Raw genomic sequence first — 19,557 nt, 5'->3', positions numbered from 1 at the left:
GCGAGACTGTTAATATTCCAGCTTATATTTCCATTAATGCGCGATCAAGTATTTAATTAATTTATCGGGTCGTTCGGAATGTCATTTCGTTTTTGTTTTTTTGGTAAGAATGGAACACGAGTTTTTTAGAGTGTGTAAACATTTTATTAGATTATCTATTCTCCATTTTGGAAAACGAAATTACTTTTCGACCAACCCGATAGTTTCTAGTTTTGGTTACTTTGTATCGTTTCAAAGAGTTCAAACGAAACGATCGAGAACCCCACGAGAACCGAGAGTATGGAAACGAATTTGGATAACGTAATTAAACGTCTAATTAATCTAGTTTCTAGTTTTGGTTACTTTGTATCGTTTCAAAGAGTTGAAACGAAACGATCGAGAGCCCCAGGCGGACGAAGAGAATGGAAACCAATTTGGATATCAAAATTAAATGTCCAATTGATCTAGTTTCTAGTTTTGATTACTTTGTATATCACAATTAAATTTCAAATTGATCTAGTTTCTAGTTTTGGTTACCTAGTATCGTTTGAAAGGGCTAAAACGAAACGATCGAGAGCCCCACCAGAACGAAGAGAATGGAAACGAAACCGCGGGCGTTCGTTCTTATCGTCGATTCTCGCAAGTCAGGCAAAACGATACAAAACGACCGAATGTAACAAACGAATGCATTTGATATTCGATCGCGATTTATGCTGGAACGAACGCAACGTTGATGTTCAGGCGTGTCAGACATCATTAGCCAATGATCAACGTTAGTTTCAAGAACTGCTATTGTATCGGTGCCAGAGGATCGTTCGTCGCACGATGAAAGGTTTGGTTATTTTTTCTTTTAAATTTTCGGAATTTGTCCCGTCGAACAACCAAAAATTGCATCCACGGGCAAAACTAAGAAGAAAACGTTACATCGAGTTCGACGATGAACGTTTCGATGGAGAGTTATATACTAGCCTGCTCGCTCGTTCTCGTTTCGTTCACCTTGTACTCGAGGAACTCGAGTCTCGAGTTCGAGCGTATTCATGGAATAAAGTCGCCACCTGAACGCGTATCGCCGAATCGTTGGAATTCGAGTATACCTACCTTGCGGTGATTCGTCTCTCGAGAGATTGAGAAATCGTTCTCGTAAACACGACCACGCGGAGAAAGGTACGAGAATATTTAACGAGAAGGGGTCGGTACGTTTCACGTGAAACGCGAACCACTGGAAGTGATCGTCTATTCGGGAACGAAGCGGTGTGTAATTTTCGAAACGTTTCGCGGCGTTGTTCGGACTTAACGAAGAACGTATCACAGGCAACGAAAATTCGAGACGCGCGCGAACCGATCGATCAACCGTCGCGTATTTCCTGGCCTGAACCAACAATTACCGAGTTACGGGATAAGTCGCGGCGATACGCGCCAAGAGGAAGAATTTCGTCGTTCCTCGAAGGGAGATCCGAAAGAGGATCGACGCGGACGTCGTAACCGGCGTCGAGATCCCCGTCGAGGGAGAGTATCGAAGAAGCGTCGGTGGAAGGAACGAAAGAACGAACGAAAGATGAGAAAAGGGCGGGAGAGGGGAAGTTAGCCCGGGGGCACGGCATAAATCGCTATGGACAGACAGCATGTTCGACTAATTACAGATCCCTGATTACCGGTGGGCGCGACTACGTCCGACTAATAAAGAAAAAATAAATTAATAAACCGCTAATATCGCGGCCGAACGATCTTCGTGGCGCGAGCAAAGGAACGAAAAAGGAGCGTTTATTAATTTATCGCGATCGGAATGCGATAAAGCGGCGACCGCGCGTACCCGCTTCGAAAAGGATTCGAATATGTTATTTCACGCCGCGCTCTCCGAACGTCAAAATGTTTCGACTCGGGCCACTTACAGGGTGTTATTATTGATTTAAATTATTTCTCTTTCTCTCATTCTCTCTTTCTCTCTCTCTCTCTCTCTCTAAAAATCGCTTTCTCGTATTTGGAATTCGAGTCCGGTCCGATGGTAACGCGAACGTATCGTTGATCATTATCGCGAATCGTTGAATCGCGACGCGAAGGTTTTATTCATCGCGGAAAGCGAACTCGCGTTTCTCTGGGAACTGTAGTTCGGTATAAAGAAACGCGCGCGATCGACGTATCGACCGGAAGGGCAAAGAAACGATACAGGTTCGTCTTTGAGAGTCGACGATCGGGTAATTCGAACGCGATACAAGATACTTAAATATATTAACGCGTTAAACGCCGCGACAGTTTTCTATACTTAAGGATATCTCCGATGTTTCTTCAACCTGTAGCGTAAAAAGTTAGAAATATTTGCTAATTTTTCGATTTACTTATTTCATGGTACTCCTAACGAGAACAACGCTATTTAAAAATTTACAAGTTTTATACTTAAGGATGTCCCCGATGTGTTATTCGACCTGTAAAAAGTTGAAATATTCGCTAATTTTTCGATTTACTTATTTTATGGTATTCCTAACGAGAACAACACTATTTAAAAGTTTACAAGTTCTATACTTAAGGATGTCCCCAATATTTCTTCGACCTGTAAAAAGTTGAAATATTCGCTAATTTTTCGATTTACTTATTGTATAGTATTCCTAACGAGAGCAACGCTATTTAAAAGTTTACAAGTTCTATACTTAAAAATGCCCCCAATATTTCTTCGATCTGTAAAAAGTGAAAAATATATGCTAATTTTTCGATTTACTTATTTCATAGTACTCTTAACGAGAGTAACGCTATTTAAAAGTTGACAAGTATTAGAACTCGTGTCTTGTAAGCACTCTAGAAATCAGGACCCACTGTAGCGTTCAACTGTTTGATAAACCTGTGTGAAGTTTCGACTCGTTTGCGTATTTTTCGTCATATTCTGCGTTCCATTTTACAATGGAAAAAGCGACAAAACTGCTCGAAGAAGCTAGTATCAACGGTACTCGATCGTGCGGTCCGAGTAGGCGGAGCGAGCGGAGGATCCCTCTGGCGCCCTCTGTGCCGATCCACTCGTCTTCTTTTCGGTTTCAAATAATGATCGAAGGTTCGCGGGTCGCTCGTGATCGTTGCGGAGGATCGAACGGTCCGAGTTGAACCGACGCGGCCGCTCCTACGCCACTGGGCGAAAATTGAAGCATCAAAGGAACCGTCGACGAGAATCGATCGCTCGCGCGGATCGAATGGGCGGCGATAACACGGTGGAAAGGAGAGGTAGCCGAACGTGACCGAGCGGGGAGAGACGACGATGGTAGCGGAACACGGTAAACTTCCGCGTGGGCCTTTCTTTGCTCTTCAAGATGGCGCCTGGTACAACGGACCGAGACAGAGGCGTCCATCCGCGAGGATTTATTTTCGCGGCATCGAGATTCGACCGGCGTTGCTCGCACTCGTCTTCTAACGAACTGCGGCGAAATCAGGTCCCGTTCGCGTGTGTGTATGTATGTGTGTACGCATGTGCGCGCGCGTTCGCGCTCGCGGGGGCGTTTTCACGAGCAATTAACGCGGTCTTAAAGAGACCGAGAAACGCCCCCGCGAAGCGAGCGTTCGCTCTCCGCGTCGATTCGATCGGTTTCGACGCTTCGACGCGGCTAATTAATAGGATCGTCGGCCACGAACGACCAGCCGATCCTATTGTGCTCGTCTAGATCTTCATTACGACCGGGAGCGTGGAACTGGAAGGGTCCCTCGACGAACCGTAGGGAGTGTCACGGCTCGGTTCTGGGTAAATCGGTAACGCGGAACCCTCCACTGAGAAACTAGGTAGAATAATGGTACGAAGGTAAACAGATACAAAAACGGAGTAAAAGTACGATGTGCGGTACTTGCTGGTAAGACTTGAACTTTCTATTTATATGTAGTTCTATATATGTGGTTTTGTCTCGTTGGTTTGGGCTCAGGTACGGTAGATAAGAGATCTGGAGCGAAGTTTTATATATATAATTTTGTCTTGTTGGGTTCAGGTACGGAAGGTAAGAGATCTGGAGCGAAGTTCGGTCGATGTCATTTAGGTACTGTCATTTAGATACATCCCTTATGAGTTCTTTTGATACGTTAGAAGGGCAAAGTTCGGTTAACGAACGAAATTTCGTGTATCGCGCGTGTGAAATTTTCCAGCACCTTTCAAATCTTCGGAAGTCATTTTCCAAGAACATTGGACAGAGTTTGTCGCGAAAGTTGCGCAATTTTCCACAGTAATGCGCGAGACCACGTACGACGCGATAAGTGCAAAGTAATTAGACGAATTCGATCGGGAAATATTACCAAACGCATAGTATTCTCCGGACGTTGCATCGACGGATCGATCGATCGTTGCAAAACTTTTCGGCGGGTAAAAAAATTAATAACGCAGCGACGAGTAATCTACAACCGCATCGTCTTTTCGTGTGCAGCTGCCTTTGAAACGATCTTTCGCGTCGCGGGTCGGCCTCGTCGAAGTGTTTGGAAATTTCCAGGAAGTACAAATCGTTGGAATACAACGACATTGAACCATGCAGTACTTGAGAAGTCAAGGAATGGTGGACGAGCTCGATACCGGCTTTCCTATTTTTGGTGTGCCGACGTGATCGTTACAATCTATTCAGTTGTTCGTAACCATACTCCGCTGCACGACTGTATTATATTTATCTAAAAATAAACGTCCAATTTACATTTTTTTTTGTGCTAAACAATTCCATGATCCCACACAAATCGAGAGTGGAGGAACGTTTCTTCCACTTGTGGAAGATGCGCGCACGTATCGACGAATATCGAGTAACGTGAAAATACCGAATACAGAAGTGTCTAGGCCTACTTAATCGTTCGTCGTCATCTACCCGAATTCGTGGAAACCTAACGATGCGTTACGATGACGAGCAGCGAAAGATTCGATCCCCCTGTTCCGCTCGAAATCGTAAAAGTTACTTCCCCGGATAGACAACCGTGTCCGGACCAGTCTCTGGACACTGAATCGAGCACTATTGTGCACGATACGCCGAGTAACACAGTGTCGATTATTAAAAATTCTCCGACCACCACACTTCCTTCCTCTACACCGACCGAATAAATAAATAAACCCTCTCCTCGATCGTAGAAACCGTTCGTCGTTGCTCTATGGGTCGTTCGATCGGGGTACTTTTTCCCAGCCAGGATCGTTAAACGCTTCTGCCTCTCGATTCGAGTCCCGCTTAATGGGACACATCTTCGACGCGAACCTCCGCGATTCTTAATCTAACCGCGACTCGTCTCGAGCGACATTATTATTGGAAAAGCGATAAAGGCCTGTATCTCGGGAGCGATTACGGCAAAGGGCGACCGGTAGACCGGTGGCATCGCCGCTCAAAGGCACCGATGTCGCGTCGTTAACGGATCGGGAACGCGTTCGTTCGACGATTGAGGTATCGAATCCGAAGCGGGGAATGCCACGAGATCGGAGGCTTCCCCCCCACCTCGTCCGCCCCGTCATCCCCCTCCCCCCAACCCTTCGACCGAGCAATATTCTATTAAAGTAATAGCCGCCGTTATGGTCGTCGCGGCGAGTACCGGGGCAACAAATTTCTTATGGCCGATGTAAATCGGGCCGGTAAGTCGGGGTAGTTACACTGTTTAGCCAATTAGCGGAATGCGACCGGTTTTCAGGTGCACCAGAAGGGACGGTTTCCACGCATCGACGTTGCCTCGTAACGCGACGCGATATCGGCTCCCGCTCGACCAATGAACGGGCTCGCCTTAATAAATACGCGAAGCGTCGCGTAAACCTTGGAAAAATACGCCGCGTGCGCGAAAATGTGGATCGGTGTTCGCGAACGGGCGGAAAAATATTCTTTGAGACCCGAGCATCCGAGAGAAACAATTCGAAGGGAGGAAAGAAAAAATAAAGAGGAAGAAAAAGCGTATAGAAGAGGCGCGTTAATCGAGCGAAAGAGAACCCGCGTTACTTTCGCGAAATATCGATATTGCCGTGATTCGCAACGACGGTGTTCGGTATCCCCGGGTGGCTGGGTTAGCAGTTTCGCTCGAGACGATCGAATAAATACGGAACCGAAGCTGATCAATTTCTCAGATACGGCGTGGTATTTGCACGCGGTACGCCGATCAACGATTCGTGCATTTTCGTGCGCTTTCTTCGCTTCCACGTGTCTGCCACTGGCTTCCACCGCTTCTATCCATTAACCCTTTGGACTCGAGAGGAGACCCTCGGGGTCGCCACCTGATTCGGTGTACCGTTTTCGATACGGGAAAACTTTGTGGTTTGGAACACAGTGTGGTATGGTCTACTGTGTTCTCGTGCGAGCTAATTTTTCTGTTCACGAATTAGATCTACTCAGCCTCGCAAACCTTGCTCTTGCGACTCACCCAAAAACAAGCCACGATTCAAGAACGACAGTACCTAAATGACATCGGCTCGACTGTGCTCTGGTCTCTACTCTTCCCCAATATACTCCAAAACATACCAACAATATACATAGATCCTCGTGCGAAAAGCCCAAGTCTAGCCTTCGAAATGAATACACGTTGTATCTGTTGCTATAGCTTCCTTTGCTACGGTCTACAAGTGTTAAAATCGAATAGATTCACGCGACGATGGAATTTTTTCTCAGTCGATTAACCCTTTGGACTTCCTCGGAGGTTCCTCGACTCGAGGTATCTTGAACAGCTTCATCGAGAGCTAGCACCGCGTGTCTTTCGTTCTCGTCGACGAAGAACCGCGCGTGCCTCGATAGGCACGGCCGTATCCGCGCGAACCTCGGAGCGGAAACGACGAGACGTTTAGTCGCGCGTAACACCGAAATAATCCGTAATCTCCGGACACCGTGGAACGTCGAGACGACACGGAGAACCGGTATGCCCAGACGATGACGAATCCAGGCGTGTCCTCGGGCCCGATTGGAACGCGAGGCGACACGATCCGACGATAACGAGGTCGTTTTCGAATAGCCGCTGATTATGCACTTGTCGCGGGACAGTAAGCGGCATTCATAAGAAAGCACCGTACGCGGGGCTCAAGTGGTGCGCGAGCACCGTGACTCGAGTTTGCTGAACGCGGCTTCTGAGGACCGAGGTCGCCGCCGCGGCTCCTCGGTTCCAGACGCGCACGGTTCTTCCCGTGCCGCGGAACAAAATCAATCGGGTCCACGAATCATCGTAAATTAACGCGGATCGACGACCAGACGCGGCCGAACGTCGCCGAGGGGCCGCTGTCGGTACACCGAACGGACATAAAAATGTCAGTCGACCGGCTCGACCCGTACGCGGACACTCGGCGAAAAATCGACCATCGGCTCGCTACGCTCTCGACCCCGTGCACCGCCGTTCTCGACCAAGCGCGAACGAAAGGACGACCAAGTGCTGTTGCGCGACGTTCCGTGGAAGAGGTTCGCTCGACCGACGACTCGAGGACGCGGTCTCCGTTAGAAATTAACGCGACAGGGACGCGTCGAAACGGTGCATCGTTATCGCGATCAAGAGTACGAATTTTCTCGCCCGGGAATACTGTCTTGGAACTTCGACGGAACCGAATCAATCTTTTGATTCGAGAAGAATTTGAAGTCGAGAAGAATTTGAATTCGAGAAGAATTTGAATTCGAGAAGAATTTGAATTCGAGAAGAATTTGAATTCGAGAAGAATTTGAATTCGAGAAGAATTTGAATTCGAGAAGAATTTGAATTCGAGAAGAATTTGAATTCGAGACGATTCGGCTTCGTGTCTTCGATCGACGTTGTATCAAAATTTGTACAAACGAAGCGAAAAATATATACATACGTACGTGTAAAAAAGGACGTTTTTCAGTTGTTAAGAAAAATGTTTTCGCACGAACGAAGCGAAAAATATATACGTACGTATCTGTAAGAGGCGTTTTTTGGTTGTTAAGAAAAATGTTACCAATTTCGTCCCTTCGATTTTAAAGGAAACAGGGTCGAGAAATTTTGCACAATTTACTTTTCGTGTATTTAAAAAATGTCGAGAAAAAGAGAAATCAAGAGAGAGATATGGCGCATGTAAACCTACTTTCCCCCTCTTAACGTCGTTCGGAAATTGAACGCTACGTTACAAAATAAACGATTTCGAGGGACAATTGAACGTCGAAGGTTAGAGAGAAGAATTCTCAGGGGACAAAATTAAATACAAAACCATTTGTCAAAATAATTGCCAGTTCTGATCCACGAACGATAACGAAAAGATTCCTAACCTAAATACCATCGAAACGGTTCCACGAAACGATAGGGATAACTACGCGTCAATTAAGCGTACAAAAAGTGCATCGTTAAAGGTGCGCGCTACCGTAATTCGTATCTGTCGGAAGTCTAACCGCGCGATTCGGAAGCTTACGGTGTAACTAACGCCCTCTACGTGCAGAGCGAGAAACGATCGTTGGAGGTAAAAAGTCGTCCAAGGGGAGGTCGATTAACGAACGTGGAATATTCCAAAAACTGAAGTCCTGGGAATGACGGTTTACGATGTACAGCCCCGTATCAAAGTTCCACGACTCGTGTGACGATACTTTACGGATTATTCCAAACATTTTTCTTCTCCAAACGCATTCGAACTTTCGACGCGACGCGTGTCGCGGACAATGGCCTAAACAATCGAGGACACGGAACGTTCGAAAGGATTTCTCCCGAGCTGGATCCGCTTCGTCGTCGAATCCAAGCTTCCCGGGGCATTCATGGAAATCGCATACGCGAGCCGCGCGACGTTTCCAAGATTAGAAATCCCCGTTTCCGGTTTAGCCGAGGCCCACGGAGAATTATGTTGATCCTACTTAGCCAGATCCATTAAGAAAGACGCATGGTGGCGAGTTTTAACGGCGACATTGTTCTTACCTCGCTGGTGTTCGGGTTTCGGAACGATGTCGGCGGCTGGTTCGCGCCGTGGGAGTTTCGTAGTCCTCCCTTGATATTATTAATTCAACGGTCGAGGCTTCGTCGCCGTGGCACTCGTCCCGGGCTCCGTTGGGAAACGACAATTGCCCGGCACGGTTGAACGCGTGGACAGGAAGCCGTGGAAATACTTGTGGGTGAAAATAATGACGGAGGGATCGAGCGAAACCGAAGAGAGACGCGAAGACAGGATCGTCCGGGACCCAGCTGGCTGTAAACAAGGGATTTCGCACTGTCTTGCGCGAAATAAACGCGCGCGCGGCCCACCCACGCCTCCTAAAATCCTATTGTTACGAAGACGTCGCGTGCTGCGTGGCAAATGCACCAGCACCTTTATTCCCATTCCTTACTCACTCGGCTCTCGCGGGTGTATACGCGAGCGACGTTGTTCGCCCAACGGTAGACAATTAGACTCGTTGGATTTCGGTAATTACGCGAGAAGACGTCGCGCGAGAAACCGCTCGCGAAAATCCGCGTTTCGAAAAAATCGAGAAACGAAGCGTACAAGCTGTTCGTTCGCGCGTACAGCGAGCCCACTGGACAAATTTTCGTTCGCGACTGTGTGTTTGTATTGATAAAATTTCGAAGTTCGCATCTTTGCCTTTTTTTGTATTTTTATTAACAATACGTTCATTATTGAACGAGCCTGTTGTCGGATGCGTCTATCCGTTCGATCACTTCGTTACGAAGAAACGTGCGAAGCAATAATGTTTCGAGATTCCGATATTCGAATATCGATACTAGTCTGTATTCACTTACCAAACGACGATTTTTTCCGCTGTTGCTTCCGGTCATAGGAATCGCTCTCTCGTTAATTCGCCGACAGCTTCGCTGATTCTTTCGTAGCACACTGCAATAACGTTCGGTTTCGGTTCGCGATTATTATTCTTCTTACACTTTACACTTTTTGTCGCACATTTGTTAAAGAATACGTATCAGAGTACTTCGCGAAAGAGAGAACGTAACGGTCGGAATTTGAACGAAACGCTGCGAGCGATAATCAATGCACCGTAATACGATAAAAACGATCGTATCCACCGAGATCTAAGAATAAAAGTAATAAAATGGGTAATCGACGAACGTGTACAGTTTTACGGAAAGAATTATAATCTATTTTAAGGAAAAACACGAAAAATAAAACACTCTCAATGTTGCGCGTGCACTATTTGACTCGTTCGTAAGATTCTCAGTCCTACCACCCACTCGTCCTCGCGTATCCTATGCGCCTTCGTTGCCAACCTTATCGTCGCGTCCCTATTTCCCCAGATCGATACTTCGATCGATTCGTAACCTATCGTATCGTTCTTTCGTACAAAGCGATAACCTTGTATTGGGTTGTTCGGAAAGTGATTTCGTTTTCGAAAACGGAGAATATATAATTTAATAAAATGTTTACAGAGTCTAAAAAAATCTTGTTTCGTTTTCAGCAAAAAAAACGAAATAACTTTTCCAACAACCTAATATTTAATAAATACGATCCCGTATAAAAAATGATAATGGGGGGGGGGGGGGGGGGGCATCGATGGTCAGTAACGAAAGTGCTACAGTGGTGGAGAGAACGTCGGTTTCGCGCATTCCGCTAAATCGTTAACGAATTAACGATCATAGTTCAAGAACGATCGAAACCGTCGACAATTTTACGAAGCATAACCTCAACAACGATTACTTCGCATTTACACCGAGTTACCGCGTGCAATTAGGTTAAAATTCGTCTCGAGTTCTTTCGAAAAGAGGTTAACCTGCTTTATCGCGCAAGGATCGTGTCGATGCCAACCCGCTAACATTGAATTTCGTTGCGTCAGTATTGCCAATGCATTATCAAAATCTACGATCGCAAAGCCATCGTAACCCATCCAATTGTCTCGGTTCAGGCCCTCTCGATCGTCGATACATCGATTCGTTCGATTGTCGGGTGGCTACTATCGAAACGTTTCGACGTCACGGCGCACGATCGAAATTCGCGAAGCCAAACGACGGCCAATAAGATTTGGATGCCGTCGGTTCGGAGGGAAAAGGGTGTCCGTCCGTCTCTTTCGCTCCTCGTACTCACGTAAATCACCCGCCTCGACTTCGGCTTAACGCGAAATTTACTGCCGCGTCGTGCACACCGTCGGCCATGTTCGAATCGCAAACGTTTACGTACGGCAGGCGCAGTTTCGAACCCGAGCTAATATTTATAGCGAGACCCGCGTATGACACCGCGCCACGTCGCCGTTATTAAATCGATCGCGAGATTCGATCGAGTCGCGGGAGGTTAGAAATACTCGACGACTGGCGGGTCGAACGGGATCCGAGGAACGATTCACAGCGATCGCGCAAACATTGCAGCGAACGAATCGACGAATGCAACTGTGGTCTAAGGGTACGTGCTTTTAAGAGAAGGATGCGACTAATATGCAAAAGGTATGGACAGTCCATATTTCTTCGCGATAATCTGTTCTTAAAAATAATTGTAAAGATATTAGGTTGTTTGGAAAGTCATTTCGTTTCTTTTTGGTGAAAATGAAACACGATTTTTTTAGAGCGTATAAATAACTTATTAAATTATATATCCTCCATTTTGGAAAACGGAACGACTTTTCGAACAACCCAATAGTTGGAAAAAATACGATAATTTTCGTTTTCCCCGTAAAATGCGTTAATTTTGGTCAGTCCTCTCTATGTGTCCGTTTAAAGTAACGAGGCGCTCTTATCGTATTTCGTAATACGGATTTAGAGTAACCGAAGTAATACATCGTTGTGATTTCAACTCGACGTAATTTACACAGCGGACAAGATTGTTGGTACATAGGAAGCTATTTGCCAAGTGTTTGCATTACGTCGAGTGTTTACATTACTTACGTCACTTTCAATATTGAAAGTAAGCGATGAAATTACTCTCAAGGGTCAGTGGAAGGTTATCTTATTATAGATCGTTGAATTCGTTCTTTTAGCTATTACAGGACGATACAATAGATACATATATATATCCGACGAAGCCGTTTAAAAAATTTAAAGTTATCTCGATACCTCTCGAAAGAGACCTTTCTTCGTCGTTATTTAATTATACACGAAGCAGATTCGCACGTTTCTCGTACCCGTAGCCATTTTTATCTACGAGGCATCTTCGTGTTTCCATTATGCAAAAACATCTCCGAGCAACGAGCACGTTAATATCGACGTTCGCGAGGTGAGTTCTCATGGTCGATCGGAGCAGCCCCCGCGCTCGGCCGCGCTGTGTTATTCGTAGAAAAAGAATCGCCCGAGACCCGAGACGAAGAAATAGTCGTGGAACGTGCATTGTAAATACTCGAGGCTCCGAGCGAGGATTTCACCGAGTTTAATATACACGTCACGCGACAGATGTTCCACCTCCGGACGTCTCTAAAGTTACACGGTATTAATTCGCCCGATACGATCGATCGGCGAGCTTCGGGTACGCGGGACGACCGGAGCAAGTTACACGGTATCCCACCAGGCGGATTACGGGCCCAAAAAACCGAACGAATTCCAGCTACGTGGTCGTGGTCGTGGTACGCGGGGTGCTGCTGCCCGCGGTGAAATCGATTCGGATCTACCCCGTTTGCTTCGTGGCCAGGCTTAACGCGACTTAATATGTTTATCAAACGGCGCGATCGCCGGTCGCCCATTCGTCACGTCGGTAAGACGCGAGGAGTGTGTGCGCGCGCAGCCGCATGCGCGTCGCTCTGGTATCCCGAAGGACTAATGCCGCGCGATTCCCCAAAGGACATTCAGGAATGCACGACCTACGCAGACGGTGCGCGCGCGCGCATGCGTACCGCTCCCGTGCACGTACGCGTCCATATACCCGGCCACGAAATCCCTGGTTCGCGGCGAGCCGACCGCGGAGCGAGGGACGAGGAAAGAGGAACGGAGAGAGGGGGAGGAGAGGGGCTCACCGAGGTTGAAAAAGACGAATGGTAGACAAATATGGGCAGGACGGTTTCTATGTGCACTTCCCATTACCGAGCACCCACGCGCGCCGGGGTAACGCGGGCCCCGAGAAGCGCGTCGCGCTTAATGGATATCTCGAGATTGAATTTATCCGGGTATTCGCGCTACAACCCAGGGAATATACACGGGGCCTCCGTCACCGCCACCGCCGCCGCCGCCACCGCCACCGCCACCGCCTCTAATCCGAACTTAACGAGTACGAATATTACGCGGGTATCGGTGATATTAATAACGCCCGATGGTAACCAACGATCGCGGTGCGCAATAATAGGCCAGCGGACGGGACGATAACGAGAGATAAGAAGGATAATCTCGCGCCTTAACGACCCGACGCGGATTTCTTCCGCGACATCGGATATCGATTACTACACGGGGAGAAGGGACGCACGACCGTGCCCTAAAGACCGTCATCGTTTCGAGAGGAAGGCCGCGGCGGAGGAGACGATTCGCGAGCGTTTCTCGTATCGCGCGTTCGTAACGTCGCGCGAACGAGTTCCAACGAGTTCCAACGTGATCCAACGAGGTTCCAACGAGGTCGCGGTGTATCGAGAGGTGGCCGGTATCGGGGCCGATGTCGAACAATGCGGAGTACAAGCACGATGAAAGAAACGAGAGACAAAAAAAAAAGAAGAAGAAAAAGAACGAACCGCGGCGGAGCGGGCGGGTAAACAGGAAAAATAATATTCGACCCTCGCTCGCGGAGCGCGCGGCCCATCCTGTACCCACGTGTGAATTATGCAAATGCAGGTACACGATCCGTCCTCTTTACGGCCACGTAGCGACTTCGGTGGAGAGAAAGAGAGGACACAATGGCGCGGCGCAAAAGTCGCGCGTATTTTAACCACCGCGTCCCACGTGTCGAACGTTATGCTCGCGAGACCGAGCGCAAGGCGAATGCATAACTCGCGGCAACGAGATACCGTGCGACGATCGTACCGGATTTTCAAATACGGTCTAATCCGGCCGGAACCGTTCGCGATTCGCGTTTAGATCGAATCGTTCGTTGCGTTGCAAGATCGAGAGTCCGCGCGAACTCTGCGAAGCTTCGACGAGATCGCTGGCCTCGCGAAGCCCTTGGTAGACGCTTACTTTCTTCGCGAAATAGTCCAGCGCGAGACCAAGGATCGACAATACTTTGATCATTTTCGAAGACTGAAATTAAAGAGAGAAGTTCGTATGCTCATATTTACACGACTTTTGCCCTCCTTCTGGTAACATCGCGCTCAATATTTGTACAATGCTCTCGATTTTTACCCGGTACTTAAACTTCTACGAAACTTCATTCGAACGTACGTTTCGATTCTTAAGAATACAAGATTTTTACTTAAAGAAACGTAACGTTGTTTCTACCCACGGTGTCGATTGGCAAATATATTTTATACTTCGAATCGCGCAACGAATTCAAAGTTCTCCAGTTCGCGTACAGGTAAATACTAAAATTACGGAACAGGTACATCGGATGTAAAAATCGGAACCGTAGATGGTCGGGAAAAAAGTGGATCGTTTCCGATAGCGAGCGATCGTTCGCAATCATCGATAGCCGTTCGTCGTGTACGATTCTCCAGCGTTGGCGAAGTGTCCGTTTCCCGATTTTCGAACGGAATCGTTCCCGCGCGATAAACGCTCGCTTCGAAGAGCCGACACCGGTCCGTTTCGTTTCAACGAGTCTCGCCCGTATCAATTTACTCGCGGTACGATCTCGTTGGTACGGTACATTCAAAGAAAGATCCGCTTTAAACGGCGCGCACGCGCTCGATACGCGAACGGCACGACCGCAATTTGTCTCGTTTGCTCGCGATCGCCGCGCGAGATCCACGCACGGTTTCGCGAAAAAAAAATTCGCCGCGGGTATCGCGATCGGGCGATACCGCGGAGGTTTCCCTCGGCGTTGAGACGGTCTTCTCGATTTGTAAAACGGCGTCGCGAAACGACATCGATCGGCTAAAGATACACGCGTCCAGCGCCGAGCGCTACCTGAATTACAAGTCCGATTTCGTATCGACGTTATAATCTCGCGGCATCTGCGTACCGCTCGGCGGCGCACCGGCTCGTAAACGCGAGGAATCGAGGGGAAGCTAGAACTCCGAGGTCCGACTCGCGCGAAAACGACGCTCCGCGGCATCGCGCGTAATTACGTAATCGGCGGTAACACGACGGGAAGCCTGTTACGTTTCGAGTCGCGTATTTACGCGAGCCCCGGTAAAGCCAGATTAACTGGAACGTTTGAAAATTAATCGATACAACGGGCTCGCGACCGTCGCGGCGGCGAACCGCGCGAGTTTAACACCGTGTAGATACCGTATCGGCGAATCGAGACGCGAAGCGGTGCTCTTTTCCCTCGCCCGGTAGCCGTAAATCGCGATTTCGATCGTTTCGTTCTCCCGATCGCGAGATAAAATCGGGGGACCCGGTTCCCGCGAGTTACTATCGCCGAGCGGAGCCCGTTCCTCGATCGGTGTCGATTTTTCCAACGCGGCGGACCAACGAACCGTGGAAAGTTGCACGCGCGCGTCCACCGGACCCGACGACGAGAAACCGGCGCACGCGCGAGCGCGAGTGCGAGTGCGAGCGCGAGCGCGAGCGAACGAACGAGGAGCCCGTGAACCCGACAGAGCCAGGGACCTACTCGTAACGTAACTCAGCGCCGGCTCCGTTTCCACCCGGAACGTTGTAACCACGTATCAAATATGCAAATGCGAGTACATAATTTGTCGTTTTGCGCGCTCGCGAGCGCCGCACCGGCCCTGCGCTCGCGTGCGCACCCGCGCGCGGAATAAGGAGTACACAATGCCGAGCGGCGCGCGATCCGCGTCGGAGTCTCGCGCGAGGCTTCCCGCGCACCTCGACTCGGAATCGGGGACCGATCGAATCCGGTCGGTTCGTCGGATGCTGCCTGCCCCCCACCCCCACACCATTCCTCTCCTCCCCCTACTCCTACTCGGTATTTATAGCGAGCCAACCGAATGGATGCAAATTCACATCGGATAATTCCTTTGGACGAGCCCACGACGGCTTTATTGCCTCGCGGTTAACCGAGAGAGACATTTTTCTGGCGAGAAGAAACTTTAGTGCCTCGGCTCTACTACTGTTCGTTCGCGAGAAGAACGCCGACGAATGTATTTCCAACACCATTTTGGTTCACGGTGTACTAGCCTTGGTACATACTCTTTATAATTACGCAAATCGTTGCTGTTGAGTTCTCTCACTCTGCTTGGGTCTACTACTGTTCGTCCGCGAGAAAAAGGCCAACGCGTGTTTATATAGCTACTCTAGTTTACGGTCTATCGTTTTTTTAATATTGCGCGCATTGTCGCTATTGGTCAAAGACGAACGAACCCACAGGGGCTTTATTGTCTCGCGATTAACCAGGAGAGACATTTTTCTCGAAAAACTTTAGTGTCTCGGATTTACTACTGTTCTTTCCCGAGAAGAATGCCGACGAGTGTATATCCATCACCACTTTGGTTCACGGTGTACCAGCTTCTTTATAATTACGCAAATCGTTGCTGTTGAGTTCTCTCACTGTGCTTTGGTCCACTACTGTCCATCCACGAAAAAATGGCCGAGTGTTTATATACTCGCGTATGATCGTTATCGTTCAAAGACGGCGACGAGAACTGGAGAACGAGAGTATACGATGCTGGTTTTCGCTATCACTGTTTCCTCTTTTTGTTTCTAGTTCTTGGCACCAGTGTTAGAATTAAGTACGTTCTATTTGTCGTCCTCCTTTCGATAGCGTCAGTGTGATATCTCGTTTAAAATAAACAAATAATAAACAAAAATGAGAAAGGTCCAACGGAACTGTATACCCCACTGAAAGATCCAAACGAGAATCTATGTCTATCTAATTAGACATTTTTTACTCTCGGTGAATACGGTACGCCTTAAAATTCTCCGTCCTTGTTTTCATCGCCGTGAATAAAGCGAAAATATAACCGATACCACAGAAGCTAAACTAAGACGTTACAAGATCCTCCTCGAAGTCGAATGTCGGGTTGGACGAATTTTTTGCGGAAAGAAATATTCACGGAGCGATTTCGGAGGTTCGAATCGTTAGACGAGGGATCGAGATTCGGTTCAACTTAGAGTCGAGTTCAGTCGAATCGAATCCGAGATGCGACCGCTCGAAATCGAATCGCGTCGCGAGTCGAGTCCGATCGAATCCAGTCGGTTCGACCGGCAGTGCGCGTCAAGTATTTATAGCGAGGTAAGAGAGAAGATGCAAATTCCCATCAGATAATATCCACGACGAGTACACGGCTCTATTACTTCGAGGCTATCTGCGGCAAATTTCTCCCCTCCCCTCCCCCCCTCTCTCTTCTGTACAAACTTTTTCCCCGGCTCCGGATGAAGTTTTCAGCCCCCGTTCGTATCTCGATCTCGTTTCGTCGGACTTTTCTTTGCCCCGGTTTTCGCGATAACGTAATTGGCCGGCGCGAAATTATCTGATTCGTGGGCTCACGGAGCCGGATGCCCGGAAGACTCACCCGGCGCGCGATTCCGTCGCGGAACGCTCCGTGCTCGGTGGATGCCTCGAACCAAACCGGCCGAGAAATTTATGAAAACACGGACGTATCGATGCCTTTTTCTTCGCCCGCGGTTTTTAACGCGGCTCGTGTTCGACGAACAAGAGAGAGATACAAGCGAACGGGCGGAGGGACAGGCCGAGGAGTCGCTATTCGAGAAACTTAAATCGAGCCTCCGCGCGTTCAGAAACGAACGCTTCCTGCTCGTTTCAAACCAGTATCGAAGCGATATTCGACAACCCACCCACGCGTACCCCCGTGGAGAAAGTTGCCCTTCGCGGCGCCAATTTATCGCGATCGTTGCGCGAGTATCCGGTAGGAATCTCGCCGCCCTTAATTTCCCCCGGCCGTGCCGTCTCGGCCCGTAATAAAATTAAAACGCTCGAACGAGTAAACAACGGCCGCGAATTCCAGTGCCTCGCTACTCGCCGCGCGAATACTACGGGGGAATTTCGCGTTCGACGCCGTTTCGAAGTACTGGAATGCCTATTACGCGGGGAAACACGGTTTACGGGACCGTGGCGAGTTCTATATACTGTGCGTTGCTCGAAAGATGACCGAGACGGGACGGTACAGGGATAAAAGTGGGTTAACCCACACCTTGAACTCTCCGGTAAGTCCACACTATCTCACTGATCTCGCTAGAACCATTTCGGTCAACGCGTACCCTCATTCTTACCGCCGGTCGTATTTCCAACAACGTATAGTAGTATAGGGAGCTGGTGAGGAATGTTGTTAGATTTATTATTATTGTTTCAAGACTATAATTTTTATATTTTTATACACCGTTCCGGTACTGGGTCTGTGCTATCATCGTAAATTGGAGCGTTAAAATCCTTCTTGCATCTGTGACCTCTTGCTCGCCAACTTACCAGATCCCTACGGTACGTCGTCTCGAAACAGTCTCGGAGCGCGAGGTACTGTGCCTTGCCGGAAAGATGATCCGGGGACTCGCTCCGCCCACCACTGAGACTCCCATAGGTTCTCGCGTGAGGTCGTCGGTGAGTGAGGTGGCAACAGCTAGAATACTCTCGTTTCGTCTCGGTGCGTTGCATTCGCTTTCTTCGAGGCGTTGGATGCGACGGTTAGTTCCTTTCGACGATCGAAAACGCGTATCGAGAAAGGCGAACGGTCGAAACGGGACCAACGAGGGCCACGTACACCTTTCACTTGTCAAGATTTCAGGAACGCTCGGTACGCGTTCGAGAATCCGGGCGAGTAACGAGGCACGCGTGGCTACGAATATGGCGCGAGTAGCCGGCGCGGCCGAGCGTCCCGTTTGTCAGCCGTGGATAACCGGCGATACCTTTCGATCGTTACTCGCCGCAATGGGAGAACGAGAAACCGTCGCTTCGTCGGTGATCCCGAGGATCGTCTCGTGCCGCGCGCGATCGCCTCCGCGGCCCGATGAAGACATTCAAGCTCGAGCGTGGCTCGGGTCGTCCCGTAAATTTCCAGAGAGCGGCAGATACGATCGCGGCCGCGAATAATTTCTGGATCGAGATCCCCCCCGGATCGTCCCCACCCCCGCCTAAACCATCCTCTCGCTCTCGGTTTCGGTATCCCGTTTTACGAACCGCGCCGAACAATAGAGCACCGGAGAAGGGGAGGGCCCGGACCGCGAGGAACGGATTTTACGGCTTATTAAGCCACAAAGGCCGACGAGACGGTCCGTGGCGCGAGAAGAAAAAGGAAACGGACGCGAGAGGGTACCCGTCCGGATGATCGAAGGCCGGTGTGGACGAGGAATTCCATTAAATATGTAAAGTAGCGTCGTTCGTACTCCAGCGGTCATTTTGGTACCGAAGCTGGCAATAGGCGGACGAGTGTCTTTCGCCTCGCTCGTAAATCGCTCGTGGGTGGAGGAGGGCGACCGAAGAAACCGAGAAGACGGACAAAGAGAGGCGGCGGCCGCGCGGGAGGATTCAGGAGTGGGGGTACCGGGGACCCCCGTACGGCCCGAAAAGAAATTTTCCAATTGGCCAACCGCTGGATGCGCGCTCGCGTCGTAACTCCTGTGTCTTTTACGACGCGGTTCCGAGATAACGGACCGCGCGCGGGCGCGCGCGCGTGCGCGCATGCGTGCGTACTTGCTTGCTTCCTTGCGTGCGTGCGTTTGCTCGCCGCCTTCTTTTTGCCCCGCTCGCTTTCTCGCTCGATTCGTCGCGCGTATTTCCCTCCTCTCCTTTCCGCTTCACGGCCGCGAGACCCCGTACCAGGCCGCTTCTTCTTACCGCGTTTTGTCAGA

The 19,557-nt window shown here is 49.2% G+C and overlaps 1 protein-coding gene across 1 annotated transcript in view; it reads left to right on the top strand.

Moving 5' to 3' along the window:
- The first annotated feature begins 10,401 nt into the window (after positions 1-10,401).
- The window catches only part of LOC143144669 (uncharacterized), a 68,922-nt gene continuing 59,766 nt past the window's right edge, over positions 10,402-19,557 (top strand). Inside the window, exon 1 of the mRNA XM_076307311.1 lies at positions 10,402-11,232. Within this exon, the coding sequence (XP_076163426.1) occupies positions 11,213-11,232 (20 nt within the window). The 5' untranslated portion in view covers positions 10,402-11,212. The remainder of the gene's footprint in view (positions 11,233-19,557) is intronic.

Source organism: Ptiloglossa arizonensis, chromosome 3 (assembly GCF_051014685.1).
Source record: "Ptiloglossa arizonensis isolate GNS036 chromosome 3, iyPtiAriz1_principal, whole genome shotgun sequence".
NCBI lineage: Eukaryota > Metazoa > Arthropoda > Insecta > Hymenoptera > Colletidae > Ptiloglossa > Ptiloglossa arizonensis.
This window is presented reverse-complemented; position numbering and strand designations above follow the sequence as displayed.